The sequence below is a fragment of the Musa acuminata genome, chromosome BXJ2-9 (genome assembly GCF_036884655.1).
Source record: "Musa acuminata AAA Group cultivar baxijiao chromosome BXJ2-9, Cavendish_Baxijiao_AAA, whole genome shotgun sequence".
Taxonomy (NCBI): domain Eukaryota; kingdom Viridiplantae; phylum Streptophyta; class Magnoliopsida; order Zingiberales; family Musaceae; genus Musa; species Musa acuminata.
Window position 1 is genome coordinate 21817265 of NC_088346.1, and position 17811 is coordinate 21835075.

General features: G+C 34.4%; 1 protein-coding gene across 2 annotated transcripts; it reads right to left on the minus strand.

Annotated features, from left to right (window-relative positions):
* Positions 1 to 10110: 10110 nt before the first annotated feature.
* LOC135623501 (kinesin-like protein KIN-7A) lies at positions 10111 to 17491 on the minus strand. 2 transcript variants are annotated; one of them, XM_065126550.1, is made up of 15 exons: positions 17190 to 17491; positions 16071 to 16328; positions 15868 to 15957; positions 15671 to 15771; positions 15445 to 15558; positions 15276 to 15357; positions 15122 to 15189; positions 14960 to 15019; positions 14757 to 14881; positions 12787 to 12985; positions 12555 to 12686; positions 12338 to 12433; positions 11310 to 12245; positions 10885 to 11210; positions 10113 to 10745 (listed from the first exon to the last, which is right to left on the minus strand). In XM_065126550.1, exons 2-15 carry the CDS (start codon positions 16309 to 16311, stop codon positions 10415 to 10417), a joined length of 2901 nt encoding a protein of 966 aa, XP_064982622.1. In that variant the 5' UTR covers positions 16312 to 16328; positions 17190 to 17491; the 3' UTR covers positions 10113 to 10414. The 2 variants fall into 2 exon arrangements, with proteins under 2 accessions (XP_064982621.1, XP_064982622.1); XM_065126549.1 differs by having other exon boundaries at positions 10111 to 10745; positions 14757 to 15019.
* Between the last annotated feature and the right edge of the window lie 320 nt (positions 17492 to 17811).

Sequence of the window (17811 nt, forward strand, 5' to 3'; positions counted from 1 at the left end):
ATGATAATTGATTTATTTTTAGTATCATGCATAGAGTAAGGATGATATGCAAAGTTTTAAAATTGTGCATGTTGTAAATTAAAACCATAATGATACACAAACATATTGAAATAAGATTGATACTTTATCTTTATCATGCTTTGAAAATTATTGTAAAGGGAAAAGAACTACAACATTATATTCTTCCCTTGTTTTTGACAATGACAAAGGGGGAGATAAAGTTTGCTAGTTTGCATACTTCAAAGGAGAAGCAAAGATTGCTAACTTGCATATTTCAAGAAGCGAAAGTTGCTTTCTTGAACATCTCAAATATTGCTAGCTTACATTTTTTTAAGTGTTGTAAAAATTTGCTAGCTTGCATGATGTAGAACTTACTATCTTGAACATCTCCAAGACTTGCTAGCTTGCAATCTCAAGAGAAGCAATAGTGCTATGTTGCCTATCTCAAGAAGCAAAATATGCTAAACTTGTACATATAGCAAAATTAAATTTTTGCTAGCTTGCATGATGATAAAACTGAAGATTATATTTATAATGCAATGATTTGAACTATAATATGTCCTAAACACTTGATAGTTGAACTTCTCCTTTTTGTTGATGACAAAGGGGGAGAAGTATGATGTTATGCATAAGTTTATGATAACATGTTGCATGGATTTTTGAATCCAAGAGTTCTATCAATATGGCATATTGATAGAGAGAGTTAAGGTTAACTTCGTCATCAATTAATTGTCATCATCAAATAGGGGGAGATTGTTGAATTTCAAATTTTGAGGATGAAGCCAATTGATAGTATTTATAATTTAATTTACGTTTTGAGTGACGTAGGAAGCTTCGATCAGGGAGAGACAATTAATATAGAAAGAATCATATTAGGCCAGAGAAAAACACGTTAGAAGATTGGACGTTGCGCCGAAGGATCGATTGACGTATCGACAGAAGGCTTCGGACCATGGTTTTGGGCATCAGGCCAAGAAGAGCAGTTATTGCGCCAAGGATATCGGAGTTGCGGAGGTCAATTGGCCGATTGGGCAATAGGCCGCAAGAGAGTACGATGCGCTGAAGAATCGGACGAAGCGTCGATGAACCAATGACGTGCCAGACAACATGATTCATGCTTAGTAATAATTGTCTAGATCGAAGTGTCTTTTGTGTGTGCAGGATTAACTACGATAGCAAGGCATAAAACAAAATCAAGTCCCGGAGTCAAGAACGCGATTTCGTTGGGAGTTCCGAGAGTTTGTCGGAAGTTCTACCGGAATTGATCGAGAAGTCTATGAGCTTGCCAAAGAAGCTCATCGGAACTCTATAAGAAGATCATCATAAAGTCCAGGAGCTTGCTTGGAGTCCGCTGGAACATTGCCGAGAGATCGTCGGAAGTTCGCCGGAAGATCGCTAAAAGCTCGTCGGAAGAAACCTAGACTTACGGACTTTATTTAGCTTAGTAAATATCTTAAAATTCATAATTAGCACATAATTGAGATTATAATTGGGCCAACCCAATTAGGGGATAGTTGGGCCCAAGTTTGGGCTGTGTTGAGCCAAGAGAAAGGCCTAAATAGTGACCAAACAGGTGAAACCGTCATGGCACAGGCTTCAAGATTATGTCAGGCGGTGGTACCATCAGTCTAGGTGGTGGTATCGCCCAGACACAGTCTTCTAGGTGGTAGTACCACCCGGTGTCAGGCTGCAGGCGGTGGTATTGCCCAGTGCAGGCGGTGGTACCGCCCATACCATGAAATTTTAGGGGATTTGAATTTTGGCTTCCTTTTTGAAGCCATTTGGGGTCTATAAATACCCTAGCTATTCCTGCATGGAGTAGCAAGAAAAGTGAACAAAAACTCTATGTTTCTAGAGTTGAACACCCTTGTAAAGTATATAGTCCCTCATCCTAAAGTTTAGATACCATTATAAGGGAGAGTGTGAGGAAAGCTTTATAAAAAAGGGGTGTAAAGATTCTCTCCTGAGCCTGCAAAAAGCGAATAGAGTTGTAAAAAGGAGGTTGATCTTCGTCTATTAAAGGAAGATCGTTAGTGGATGCTAGTGGCCTCGACGGAAGGGGAATCGATAAAGTGGATGTAGGTCACGACGACCGAACCACTATAAAAACTTGGTTTGTATTTCTATTCTTGCTATTTACCTTCACTGCAAACTACTTACTTGCTTTACTTCCATTACGCTTACGAATACGATTTCAAAGTTAACATCTCTCCAAAACGATTTTCGTCGAAATCGATTTTAATCAAACGAATATTTTTTAAACCGACATAATTTTTCCGCTGCATTAATTCACCAACCCCCCTCCCTCTTAATGCCGGCTTATTCCTAATAGTTTGCACAAAATAATATTAAGTCATAAATTTTAAAAATACGTATACATACAAAAATATCCTGAAGAGATCTAACTTGAGTTAGAAGTATATGAGAAAAAGATCCAAAAGATTGAATCATATGGCTATTTACCTAAGGATAACAAAGTTCTAGAATATAATGAGGTAGAAGAGATAAATGTAAGTGGTAAGAGAGCATGAGATAGAAGTGGAAAAAAAAATTATTGTTGTTAAGAATTCAAAAGTTTCACAAAGGAAAGGACCAATAGATTTACATATATATTTCAAAAATCAAATAAATTAGTACAAAGTCAACTAAGAGCTCACAAACAAATATACATAATGCTTATAATAACAAAGCAAGAGCTCCTTTATCAAATAGGTATTACAGTCAATGTAACCTATTTAGATAGTTTTAAGTGTATGATTGAAGTAATTGGAAGGCTTGGTTCTAAATTAATACCTCTAAGTTATCATAAGCTAAGAGTTTCATATTTAAAAAATGAGTTGGATTACATAAATAGTTTAATGAATGGATAAAATGCTGACAAAATATGGTTGTTCAATTATATCAAATACATGCACCGATAAAAGACAAAAAAAGTATAATTAATTCTTTAGCTAATTGCTCATTAGGAATAATATTTATTAAGGTATATTATCATACTTGGGCTTTGAACACAATGAAAGAATTCACAAGCAATAATGAATTGATAAAGTATGGTGTTACACAATTTGTCACTTTAATCCTGATATTACACAGAGTATTCATAAGCGAAAAAACAATCTTAGATATATATTTATATTGAAGAAATGGGTTATAAGTAAATAGACAAAAGAGGTAAAAAGCAAGCGAGCAATTGATACCATTTTGATGTCATTATTTTGAAATTATATAGTTTATATACGAAAAATGATAGACCCTCGTGTTCGAACGAAAGCTCGTAAACAATAAGCAAAGCCTAATAAAGGAATGTATTTTTGAGACTATGGATAAAGCTAAAAAAAAATAATACAAGTTTTTTTTGGTCGAAGTGAAGAAAAATATAAAGATATCTTTATAATCATTTATAGAATATAAAAATATCAGCTTTGTCATCCACTATATGCAGTTAGACACTATTTAGACTCATAATTTTTTTTATAAAAGAACTTCTATTAAGTTTGATACATAAGTTATATCTGAGTTATCTGATACATAAGTTATATCTGATACATAAATGTTTTTTATAAAAGCACTTCTATATGCAGTTACACTTTTACAAGACTGGTTTTCAACATTCAAATTCAATCACAAATGAATTTTCTTTATATAAGAAGGTTAATGGTATGTTTGAAATCCTAATGATAATTTGATCAAGGGCTACTATGTCCCCAAGTTTTTATAATTTCATATTATTAACATTATATAAATTTTTAAGGTACAGTTGAATTTAAATTGACAACTGAATAATGATGCTTATTTCGTAGTACTACACCAAACTTATAGCAATTAAGTATAAAAAATTTGAGCTTGACTTGTAGCACTATAGTTTATGAGCAAAATTAGAGTATTTTCAAGAATATAAATATATAGAATATTTTAATTCTAACTAAATTATTATTTTTAGATTTTAATGTAACTAAATATATAGATCTTTAATTTGTATGATATAATATTATAAATATCAAGTATAATCAAGCGTTAAAAGCTCAATGTAATTTGTCAAACAAGATTGATTTGATTTTATTGGATGATATAGATGATTTAAATGAATAGTTGGTGGGATAAATAGATGTAAATTTGAAAAATACTAAAAATTATCCTTTCTTGTACTATGATAATTTGATATGAGGAGATATAGTAAAAGCTTGAGGCATTAGAGAAATAAAGACATATACAGAAAAAAAAAAAAAAAATGAATGCAAAGGATTTAGGCTTAGGCGATTATGGAAGACGAGGAAACGATAAAAATAAAGAAGGAAGAAGAGGAAGACGGTGACAAGATTGAAGACGATGAATTGGATGTTAATGATCTTTGATATTAATCTTATTTTATTTTATTATTTTTAAAGTTAGATATATAAGTAATATAGTTTGGTAGGATACAACTTTCATGTGTTATTTTAGTTTTAGTTTATATTTATTTATTAATCATGATATATAATTTAAAAATTATAATATTTGGAAACTGTCTTGTTTCGTTTGGGCAATTGCTATCTAACGCTTTTGACAACAACAGTGATGAAGATGGAATCAAGTCGAAGAAAGAAAAAGAAAGTAAAAGTTTATATTGTCTATTCTAAAAGCTTCAGTGTTTTTTGGGGGCCTGATGTCCTAATATCGCTGTCGCCCTCAGCCTCATATCTCTCTCTCTCTGTTGGTCTCGCTTTCCCATTCCCCCTAATTTTTTTACATAGCTACTTGGCTGCAATCATGGGGGCACCAACACAATCCGAGGTCTTTTCGGTGAGATTTTAATCTGGTGGTGACCAATAATAACATCAAGAATTTTTGATAGTTTACAAGAGGCAATGGGTTGACAACCTTTGAGACCAAATATATTAATGTGTAACAATATGGAAAAACACAATTTGGCAAATATTTTTGGATTCCACAACAGTATCCTATGAACTTAACTTTTGTAGGATTTTTTTTTCCATATTTTAGAATAAGTAAATTGTGGTAATAAGTCTATGAAATTGAAAACCATAATTACAGTATTAATATATTTAATAATAGATAAAATTATAATTCAATAATATTAACATTTCTTAAGATCCTAGTTCATTAGATTGACTAATTCTTAAAAAAGCTAAATATTTGTTTCTTAAACAAATATTTTTAATTATTGAAGGTCAGATTGGGATTTTTAATTATTTGTTTCTTAAACAAATATGTTTCTTAAGCTAGTTTATTAAAGTGCAGCTTGGGATGCACAAATGTCAGATTTTTAATTAGAAACTCATGTTAGTAAGATATAGTACAGAAATTTCATGTGGTGTTCAAGAATATGATGACAATGAAGCTACTAAAAATACTATTAAGAATATGACTACTAAAAATACTAGTAAAATAGTCAAACATCCTAACCAACTAGACTAAGATAAAAAGAGGACTTTGGACTTTGGATCCAATAATTGGAGTTCAAAATTTTTTAAACTTATTAAAGATCGTGGATTCAAGATATCTTTTTAATATTTTAAATATGAATATGATACTACTGTATCAAACCAATTTACTAAAGATTTAAGATTTAAGATTTAAGATTTAAGATTTAAGACAACTTATGTATATTTAAATATTAATGATGTACATGTTTTGTCCCCTAAATTTAATTCTCATCCGGTGTAAACCTAACTCAAAATTGATAATATTATAATTCAACGAACAATTCAGGATCCAATCACATATTTGAGGAAAACACTCAAGGTAAAATTCACTTATATAATCCACAATTCATAAAATCTGTACAATTTATAATCATACCATCGTATCACTTAATGATTCACAAAATCCAAAGTCAACTTAACTAAACCATAACCACATCATAAATCCGTAAGCGTGGCAATCTATACAATCATAGAACCAACATATACCACAAGTTTATATCATTACACAGCTTAAACTTAACATTCTCAAAATCGAGAGGTACTTTCCAAATATTTACAAGATACATCAATCTAGATTTGTCATTGATATTTCATTACACACAAAAGGAACTTATACAACATCAACCTATCAAGTACAAAATATTTGCCCCAAAATCTTCTAGCTCTCTACTACCTCAATCCAATTTACATATTTTAGCGAGCGATAAGCTATCCTGAAAATTTTATATAGCAACGGGGTGAGCATATAAAGCTCAGCAAGTGGCTAACATATCTATAGCAAAGAGGACAGTTTTCAAACAAATAATGTATAAAAAATACAATGTAGAGATACAAGATGAAAACAGAGGCATGTTTTGTTTGAATGCAGAATTATGATGTCATTTTGTTCAAAGCATGTTTTGTTCATATAATCGAGGAAAGGTAACCGGAGCATATCATTGGCATAAGGAGCATATCCATGGCATATGGTATATTTCAAGGCATAACAAAGACATATAAACATTTTGGAAACATATCAAAGAACAAAACATGAATAGAAGCTCAAATGTCATGTGACGTTACATTCATTTCATTCTTATCCAAAGCATGCATAGAAACACAGCCAAAGCCTTATATATCATGTCAAACACATAGAAGGTGAAGTGGGATCATAACATAATATGGTCCATCCATTTCTGAATGACCACCAAATATAAGTCTCCCACGTTTGAGTGAAGTCATAAGGGGCCGGCAGAGTCTCGCAGGCTCTAAGCATAACTCTCTTTACCATTTCTAGCAAAGGTTCACATTTATCGCACAAACACCGGAGTACAAAAGAATAGTGAACAATAAAATTGGGACATATCGAAAACACATGCGGAAATAACGTAATGCATGTACCTATACGAAACATTACGATACAAAATTGAACTTTACATAATAAATGCAAGTATACAAATAATTGAAGGACAAAAGTATACAAGAATTCAAGACAATAATCTAAAGGTTAACTTAAGTTAGGGTTTTTGCTGAAATCAATTTCCAAAAAGAAGAAACAAGAGGAGGCAAAATCGACCAAAGCTCGATTTTGGCAGAATTTAAGAGGTAGACTGCATAAATTATTTAGATAACCAATTATGCTCCAATTTATATAAAATATATGTCATTCGTAAGATGTGTTAATCTATTTTCAGATAAATCAAGTTTTGCTAAAATTGAAGTTTACAATAGGGAGTTACAAATAATTTCGTAGTGAAAGGTTTGAAAACATCAGCTCTGTTTTATTGAATCGACAAGGTTGATAAAAATAGATGTTTTTAGTTTGCATTTATATTCCAAAAATTTCAAATCAGACAAGCATAGAAATATGTTTGAGTCTAGTTTTCAATAAATCATATTTTGCATGAATTTGAGTTCCCAAAGTTATAAGCAGTTAAGCAATAAAAGGTCAGAAATTACAATCCATATTTTACAAAATCTGTAGGGTTAATTGAAACAGAAGTCTGAGTAGGCATTTAAACTCTAAATCATTCAATCTCGGTATCAAAATAAAGATCTTTAAGTCTACTTTCAAATGAATTAGACTTTGCCTAAATCAGAGTTTAGTGCTAAAAGTTAGGTTTAAAACAGTACATAGAGGTCAGATTACCAAAAAATTATAGATTAATGACTTTGTATCAAAATGAAAGAAAGGTTTGGTTCTAAGCTGAAATCTTTCGAATTATATATAATTAAAATGAAAACAGATATTAGGATTTTTGTGGGATGAGGTTAGAACACTTGCCTTAGAATAGTTTGATTCCCAAACATGGGAAAATTGATGCAAAACCTCGAGCTCTTCTTATTTTTCTTCTTCTATTCTTCCCTTCTCTTCTCTTCTCTTCTCAAATACACGCTAGTTGCATAAACTTAAGTTTTGTTTTCTTTATTCTTTCATCAAATTATTTGGGTTTGGCTAATACAAGGGTTGCAAGGTGTCAAGCATGCATGAAAGGGCTTATGTGTCATCCATAGAACCAACATGGGTGGCATACTTAGGTTACCTAGTGACTCATATCTTCTATTTTTTTTTTTAACTTAAATCTGAATCTTTCATAAATCATATCAAACTTCTAATATTTACTCTTAGGTCCATAGCCATAAACTTCTAATATAATATTATTTAATATAAAAAATATTAAATAATCCTCATATTTACAAACAAGAATTCACTATTTTTTTTTAAAAATGGAAGATGTTACGGTACCAAACTAATTTATCAAAGATTAAGGCATCTTACAACAAATTCCATATATATATAAGGAGGAGGATAGTTGTATTCATTGGTTTCTCTGTGGTAGTCACATTGCAAAAGACTCTCAGTACGATATGTAATTTATGATTCATGAGCTACCTCAAATGGCACCGGCCTTGGTTGATGTCATTGTTTGATGAGGTTGGAAGATGTATATACTAAAATATCAACTCTAGCTCAGATTTATAGGGATGGATGATGGATTATCAGGATGATTTCCTTTGACTATAATATTAAAACTGATACCCTGATTGGTGTTTTTTCATAACAATATTTGTGTATTTCTTTACAGTTAGTATAAGTACATAACTGAAACATGCAATGTAAAGACCATAATCTTCATGCAGCAATAAGAAATAATAAAATAAATAAATGTACCATCATCATCTTCATCTACCCATTTATCCCAATCAAAAATAAATTAATGGGCAGAAAAAGTATGATATATCAATTTATAACTGTAAAAGAAAATCTCACCTCTTAATTTACTTTATCATAAAGATCAATTTTTAGCTCACAACTCTTGTTTCCAGCAACAGAAACTGTAGAATTTTTTTTTTTTTTTAAATGCCATTAGGTTCAACATTAACTTTCACATCTCTAGTGTCAAGCAATCGTTTACATTGTAGTTAATTACATTAAAAAAAAAGATCCAAGCATAAGATTGAGCTAATTACATTGTAGTTTGTCATCTTTACTATCTCGGTCTCTATACTTTAAAAAAGTTACGTTATCAATTCATCTTTTTTTTTTCTTCATAATTATAGGAAGATCAATGTAATTTTCTAAAAGTACAAGACCTAGAGATCGAGATACTAAATGTGACTAACTACATTAGCCCACAAAACTTGAAAGTAAGATAAGGATAATCGATCACGTGATTATTAGAATAAATAATTTTTCTTTGATGACCGGAGCAAAGACTCAACAAGAGAAAAATCCTAAAGAAGCAATGGAAAATTCAGATTGTGAAAGGAAAGCACACACCTCATGTTCTCGAAACCCTTTCAGTGATGAAGCATGTGAATGATTGGCGATGTCTAAATCTCTCGTCGCATGCCTATGACATTTAAGTGTGTCCCTTGAGACAGTGCTTTTAAATCTTAGAGGCTCATACGATTATGTTGACTTTCAACAGAGCCTTAAAATGAAATATACACATATGTGAATTGTATGTTAAGTTATTAGAATGAGATATCTTTATCATTGCTAAACATATGGACGGTTTGAGATTTAGTTTGAAGATAGGAGGACCCTTTGGAAAGAAAGCGATTTTAGTTATTGTGAGTATCGATATCTACTCCATAGCTTTCATGATTAAGTTTTTTTTTTTTTTTTTTTTTTTTATAATAATTTTAAATATAGGATATTCAGTTATCTTAAGCAGAAGAAAAACAGCTCGATCTTAAATAATTCGAGCAAAAAAAAAAAAAAAGGATGCAGCTCATGGTTATCCCACTTGTTTCATTGATGATCAAGAGTTAGACAATGTATGAGTTATCCCACTTGTTTCAAACAGATTAGTGGCAATTGATTCATAAAATTATTAGAGTTATTATTAAGAAGATGACAAGTTCATTTTGAGAACTTAAAAAACAAATTTGGGACTAAATTTTAATTCTCGATATAATGCTTTCCAACAATGGAAAAAAGAAAAAGGTAAATTAGAGAAGAAATATTAGATAGGAAGCACGATAATAAATGGAGTCACAAAGGGGCATCCAACCAAAGGAGGAGGAAAAGGAGCAACACCAAATGCTTTCCTGATACTAACTAGCAATCATTCTAGTTGGCTTAGACTCTCAGTCCATCAAATCTAAACGAAAAAATTGAAAAAGATAAACAATTATTAAATCTCTATATTCGTACTTTTTTTGGGATTGAAAGTTTAAAAACCAACCTCAAGTCAATATTTCCTACTTATATATCTGTTGAAAGCCATAAGCACCGATCGCAGCATTCAAAAAAATTCAAATGATAGAAGAGGTTTTTTGTAATAAATGCTCCTTCAGCTGCACAGTTTATGTACACAGATAGATACATACATGAATGATCTCTCGTCTTCAGAGTTCACTTCCATTGGATTACCATGTTTCCTAAGTGAAATAAATAATTTGTGTGTGTCAGGAACCTCATTTCTGAAGAGTTCAGTCCATCATCAGCAGGACGACATTGTCATCCATGCCTCCTCTCTAGCCGTTATGTGATGACTCTCCAATCACAGCCCTAGCAAGTTTGATATGGGCTGCCATCCAAGAAGCCATGGCTTCTTGCTTGCTGGCAGTGCAAAGTTTAGCTCGAACATCTCCTTGGCCATATTATTTCCTCCCTCACAGAAACCGACCAGCTTGGCCACTATGTCAGCACTTTCTTCGATGTGTGCTGCATCATTTGGATCTGTCCACAGCTTGCTCACCAACTGAAGCTTTCTCTGCTTCCCTTCAAGGGGCACTTGCCACTTGATGTATAGCCGCTCTCGCTCATCCTCTGTCAATCTCGATTGCAGCCTCTTGGCAAGGAATTCTCTTTCATGTCTCAATGCTTTGATACTGCAACGAAACGAAAATCCAGCAATTAGACCAGGATGATCACAAGTTCCATGTCCAGTGTCGATGAATGTTTGGAAAAATTGCAAAGAGGAAAACAATATTGTGTTGTAATAACAATGCGTGCTCAAATTGTCTGCACCTTGATGACAGAGAAATTGGATCATCCCCCGTTGGAGCAGGACTCGCATTTCCTACTTCATCAAAGTGCTCTTGGAGCCATGTCAATCTCCTGACCTCTACTTCAATGTATATCTGATCCGCTGGATCACCTCTGAATAGCAAATAAAACTGAGTGCGATGTATTATTGATACGTGGCAAACATCCCATAGATGTATAATCTGCTGCATTTGTTCCTCGAATCTGGACTTCCATGCAGCAGGGGATTTTTCTAGATCTGAAATATTCTCTTCACATTCTTCACCATCATCATACCCTGAAGCCTCGTTAGCTTCTAATTCCAACACCTGAGACCATTAAAATGAGATCAACATGAAAACTAACAGACTGTCTATAAAGATACAGAACCTAATAACGAACAGTTGAGATGGAAGTTAGCTTCAGACCTGGCAAACTAACAGCTGCTTTTGATACTGAAGCTTAGCAACACGTTCTTTCAATTCTATGACATATGCTCTTATGCTCCTCACATTTTCCTCCGCAGCATTCTGGAACATCTTTTGCATCTTTTTCATGTTTACCGAACTGGAACGCTGATAGCGTGGTGTTTCATCCCTTGATGAGACGTCTCCACCATCCTCGCTCTTGGATGGTGTGACTTTCTTTGAACCTGAAATGTTCTCATGGGATTCCGTATCATTTTCTGGAACTTTGTTCTCCACCTCAGAATCCAACACCTGCCGGGAAGATGAGAGAGGAGAGCATGGTGCTCTTATGATGTGTGGTCGGTTTGCATTGCTGCTCATGGTCAAAGGAAGCATCTTCTTCTTCTTGAATTGCAACTTTGAAGACTTTGTATTCGTCTCAACAGAACAATTGCTGTTTGGAAGAGACATCACTAGCTTGTCTAAAGATTTTTGGACATTTTCCAGCTTTTCCTCGAGATTGGCAATGGAATTGCCCTGTGTATGGAGTCTTGTAATCTCGTCTTTCAGGTTTGCTCCAGCATTCTGGCTCATATCCTCATTGCAAAGGCCAACCTCTTTACTCAGACATCTAAAAGCACGCATCTCCCTTATTTCTGCTTGAAGTTTGGCAATGGTTTCAGCGGCATCTTGGTTACCAAGTCTGTGGCAAGCCACCTCTTTCTGCAAAACTTCAAGTGCTTGGTTTGCTTCCTCTCCAAGCTGCTCCTGTAATTGTTCGAGCTTGCGAATTTCATGCACGAGCATGGATGGAATAGTCGATGATTGCCTCGTTGGATTTCTCACACGTTCAACTTTCCCATGACCCTTTTCACCGGTATATGGTGATGGTGATGTCCCAGAAAAGGTGAGAGATTTTACAACTCGCCGAGGTGATGATTCACATGGATTTAAACCCTGAAGAGAAGTATTGCCGAACAAAATTTATACATGATGAAGATTGCAACGGGAATATAGTAGTTGATACTAATCGCATGAAAGACTTTTACCGATATATGACCATCACTAACTTTCCGTTGTAATTCATCCAACTGTAATTGGGCAAGATCTCTTTCTCGCTTTAGTTCTTCCATTTCCATTTCCATCTAATTATGTGACAACAAGATCATGCTCTTAAACTCTATTTTGTCATGATATGTTCATAAACATTTGGCTTATAATATAGACGAGAAAAAATGATGTCATAATTAGAAGCATTAAAATTACCCGCTTAATTTTCAACTCTTTCTCCATCAGAAGGGCCTCAGGGCATGCAGAGGTTTCTGGAGTGCGCAATTCTGCTTCGAGTCTTGCAACTTCCTTTTGCAGCTGTTTAACCATCTGTTTGTCTGATACAACCTGATTGACAAAAAAACATTTTATTGCAAGACTTACAAGGACTAGTACTTGTGTGCAATTGAACAAATGCGAACATCTCTAGTTTCAGTATTTTACATACCACATTAACTTGTGCCGAGTTGGTAACTTCCTTAGCACAAGTCGCAAAGAATAATGTATTTCGAGATTGTTCTACATGGCTTATTGCTGGACTCAGAGTACAGATAATGGCAGTCCTCGCATTCCCTCCTAAAGAGCTCTGTAATATACGTGTTATTTTTGAATTTCTGTACGGAATATGGACACCTCGCTTCCCTTGACTGCAAACAGAAAATAGATAACATGAAACCTCAATTTTCAGATCTGATATTGCATTTCAATCAATTGTAGTCTCCCTGAACCAACATGTAAGAAAATTTATTTTTTTCTCAGAAGTCATAACATTATTTAATTGCTGCATCATGCAGAACCAAAATTACACATATTGCAAGTGTTGAAAGAACTCGAACGAAGCATAAACAAAAGGCATGCTGCTTGTATAAGTGCAGAACAATAACCGAACATATCCAGGTTAAAGATTTTCATGCCTTCCTGGTTCCTATAAATTGCCTCCAATAACAGGAATATAACAAAGGGCCACCATGTGCAAATCTAAAATTTTATATTATGCTATTCAATTGTCTCATCCAATTCATCAAGAGCCTAAAAACATTTTTTTTGGAGAAAAGAAGGGTTCAGACGACCTTCCACTTATCTACAGTCACCTGCTTGATTTATTCAAAAGAATCGATTTAGTGGTTAATTTCTTAACCATAGGAATAAGCAAAGATTTGTAATTATATTATCATCTCTTTCCAAAGATGAATTTTGCGAGGCATTATTTTCACCGAATAGTGATTCCATGTATCCTTTAATCCAGAACAAGAGAGGGTTTCAACTAACCTTTTGTTATTACATTGATTTGCAATGCAACTATCTCAAAGAGGTCCAGTACTAAATATATATTACAAATTACAGGTTAACTATTTTAAAAGGTTTATATTAAAAGTTTAAAGGAGTTCCCAAATGCAGTTGACTTACCCCTCTCTAACTGCATAAAGGTGAATGTTATCTCAATTCCAAGTATATATTTCTTCTAATACAACATGGACTCGGTGATCCAGTTTCTCACTTCAGTTAACCTTTCTAATGCCACTCAAGGCACTGTTACATTTTTAATTAAAATATGTTTCATCTTATATAACATGCCTGTATCCTAGTTTTGCACTTGATTTACCCTTTCTAAAGCCAAGTATTTTTTTTTATAATCACCAATTATCAATGACAAATTTTCCTGTACTTTCTGTAATATGCTTATTATTTGTTCCTCGACACTTTTGCCCAGGATTAAATGATTCTTGGTGGTGTTCAGTAAATCTAATGTTTCACGAATCATGTTTATCAACCACAATTTGTGGTATAGTTCTTATTCTACCCAAAGTTGTGTTCATCCTCATACACTTTTCAGTGATTTGGCAATATTTCCAGTTCACATCAAGAATTAATACTTCCCAGTACATTGAAGAAATGATTTACAACTATGTAGATATGGATTCTGTATCTTGTAACCTCCGCTCTCATGGTGAACTATGTCTAATTCAAATAGAATGCTGTCTAAGTTGTTGGAAGTTAATTTGAAAGCAATGATGAACATCTTCTTTTGCATAATTAAGTTATTTAATACAAGTCTACACATAATTTGAAGTAATAAAATGCCCTTTGATAAGCTAATATGTTCGGTTACATCTTCTTTTATTGCTTTCCAAGATTAGAGATACTTTTTATTTTAATTTATAAAAATATTATGAGTAGAGTTATCTGAGCAACTATAATGACAGTTTGCTACAAGATTTGTCATCATAATTTCACTTTTCTAAACTTTACCATTGTCACGAAAGACTTCAGAAAATACTCCATGGATGGATGATAATAAATCACAAGCAATCAAAATAGCTATTTAATAGCCATCAGCTTGTAGGAAAGTCTCTGATGTGTCTAAATTTCCTTGTTCACAAATTTGATAGTCTAAATTTACTTTCTAGAAATCATTACCTCAATGTTCTAATTACTGTTGTAAGATTCAACAAGCTTCGATTTATATGGCAGCCTTCTTTAAGCCTAGCACCACTTGCATGAGTTTGTCCAGCTCTTTCACTTCCCGCAAGGTCCACAAAGTTCTGCAGAAAACAATTATAAGCCCAAATGCCACAGTGAACAAAGAAATTAGTATTGTTGAACCAATAAGAATAGTTCACCAGGCTAGCGACAAAAGATTTCACACAGTCTGAATTCTCACGTAGGGTACTTTCCACTGTCTGTGAAATAAAAATATAAAATAGTATGTTATTATTTATAAGCTTTCCATATCCAGTATAAACATCATATAGTAAAGTAAAAGAAAAATCAAGTAGCAGTACCAGCCTTATTATTTGGTGTGATCTGGAGCTGTTATCGTTCAAAGCAGTTTCACCAACTTGCCGTTGTGCTGTCAAACATCAAATACTGATTATAAATTTAGTCACCTTTAGTACAACTTTTAAATGGAGATGATACAAGAAAATGTCAGTTAACCTTCACAAGTTCCAATTAGATATCTCAGATGCTGACTATCTTTTGCCATTGTTTCTTCCAATTTATCAACAATAGTTCCTCTCTGTGCAGATAAAAGGAATAAAACATGGTTAACCTCATAAGGACAGTAGCAAATCGTACTAATAAATATGATGAAACTGTGAAGTACCTCAGGATCATCTAGCAAGCGAAGGGCGCCAGAATCTGGTTTAAGCAGATCCCTTACTATCTCGTTGTATATCTCCATAGCAGAAATTTTTATGGTAAAGTCTCTCTCTGGAGTCTGGATTCCATAAAATAAAGAAAAACAAGAAAGAAAAAGGAAGATGAACTGAAAATGTGTTTTGCATAAAAACATATGACAATAGGATATATAAATGTTTCAGAAATCTTACATTATTTATGTGCTTGTAAATATCATTCACCGCATTCTCAGTTATTCCCCTCATGGTAAATGTTTTTCCACTGCTAGTCTGCCCATAAGCAAAGATGGTAGCTGCAGACATAATAGTACGGTTGTCACAAGAATCTTTAAGAAGTAATACGGATAAAATATAATTTTAGATAGGATTAGTCTCCCACTGATGCATACCATTGATTCCTGTCAGTGCTGATAATGCAACATTCTTGGCTCCTTCTTCATAGACTCTCTCAGTCAAACAAGTTGGTCCAAATACTTTGTCTGGCACAATAAGACCAAGGCACAGAGTATATTCCCATTAGGAATAATGTTTAGTCTATATATCCTGGATCCAAGATAAATGAAGTGGAGCTAGAACTAATTTCCAAATGTACCAAAAGTGTAGGAAGATGGTGAATTGGAGCGGTCCTGAGATGACATCTTGAACACAATTTTGTTGTCATCGATACATTCCCATGCTTCTTGGTCCTTCAGTGACAGTTCCTTTCTACTCAGAGGTCTCACACGTACAGTGACAAAAATCTTCTCCTCCTTGACTCTGGAGCCTCCAGGGGTACATACTGACATCTTTTCGACCTTCGAGACCGGGGTACCAGGTGGCTTAGCTGCTGTCATTTTTGTGAATAACCTAGCTGGAATCGTCACAATTATTTTAATTCTATGGGGAAGCTAGTAAAATATGATACACAAACCTCCCTTGTTTCACTGACGTAAACAATTGCAGACTAGTGTTAGATCATATATAATGATGAAGTGAAAAAGAAAAAAGCGACAAATTCAGTAGTTAAACCGCCACTAAACTGCAGCTCCAAGAACTAAAAGTTGCTTTTAATTTAAATTCTGAACAGGCATGACGTCAGTGCCTGTTTCTTGCATATCAAAGTTTCAGAGGAAAACCAATATATAACATAAGCAAGCAGAGATTGCAGGAGGATCAGTTTGGAAAATGGCATGCTCGAACATGGACAAGTGTCAGCAATGAGCATTTACAGGATGCAATAAACAGTTTTCGCTCACTTCGAATCAACCAAGCGACAGATAAAGCAGATCAAAGTTCAAAGCTTGGAAGTTAGCTTTTTCTTAGCCTTCATGCTTCTAAATATCTCAAACATTTAGAATTACACCTTTTCTTCCAGATATCTCCAGCCTCATTCTTTTCCGTCACCTTTTCTTTTATCCTCTAAAAGGCTCATTTTGTTTTAGAAGGTCCATGAAGCTCCATTTTCCGCTTCTGATCTATTATCTTGTGCTCATCATCAGAACATTCATATCAAGACAAGCAAAACTTAGACGAGTTCCGTGTCCTCTCTCTGAGTTCATTGAGCGAGACGACAAGAGCAGCTAAGCAAACAAATTTGCAATAAACAAGCAGTAAAAGCAACAAACACCCCAGAATAACCCCTAAAGGAGAAACCGAGAAAACAGAGCAAGAATATAAAATCGTCACAATCCGTCAATAAGAGAAGATCGAGAACAATTGGAAAGAAATGTACCGAGATCGAAGGCAAGAGGCCCAGTCGGGGGTCAAATTGCGGGATGCCGCGCCGCTCGAACCCCTGATTCGTGCGCGGCGCGGTGACAAGCCGATCAGAATAAGCAAAGGAAGGAAGCGATCCGCAGTCGGGCACGGAGAAGAAATTGGGAGGAACCAGTGCGAAATGGGGCCTTTTGTGATCGACCAAGGTTACAGCAAAGAGACAATGCGTTACGAACTTGAGAGTGTGAGCTTAAAGATTTGGGAAACGGAGAACGAATGGGGTTTTGTTTGAGAGAGGGTAACAATAATAATAGGAGAGAGAGGCGGTCGTTTGAAATGCGGAACGCCAACGGCTAGTTCTGGGTATACGTGCGCGTCGATTTAATGGGGCCGAGTGGGCGAGTTAGTCGCCATCGCCGAGCGCGTATTATTATTACTGTCGCTCGTGGATTCTGCCTACCTACATGAACGCTGAACCCGCTTGCGTCTTACGCGGATGAGTTACGCGCAAAATTCGTTCTCACCGGACGTCTCACCGGACGTCTCACGCGGATGAGTCAAGCGCGTGCGTGTTATGTTTAGTGCGATAATAAGTGAAAAGAACTTACCCGGGAACCTACGTGTAACTTTGTGTCTCT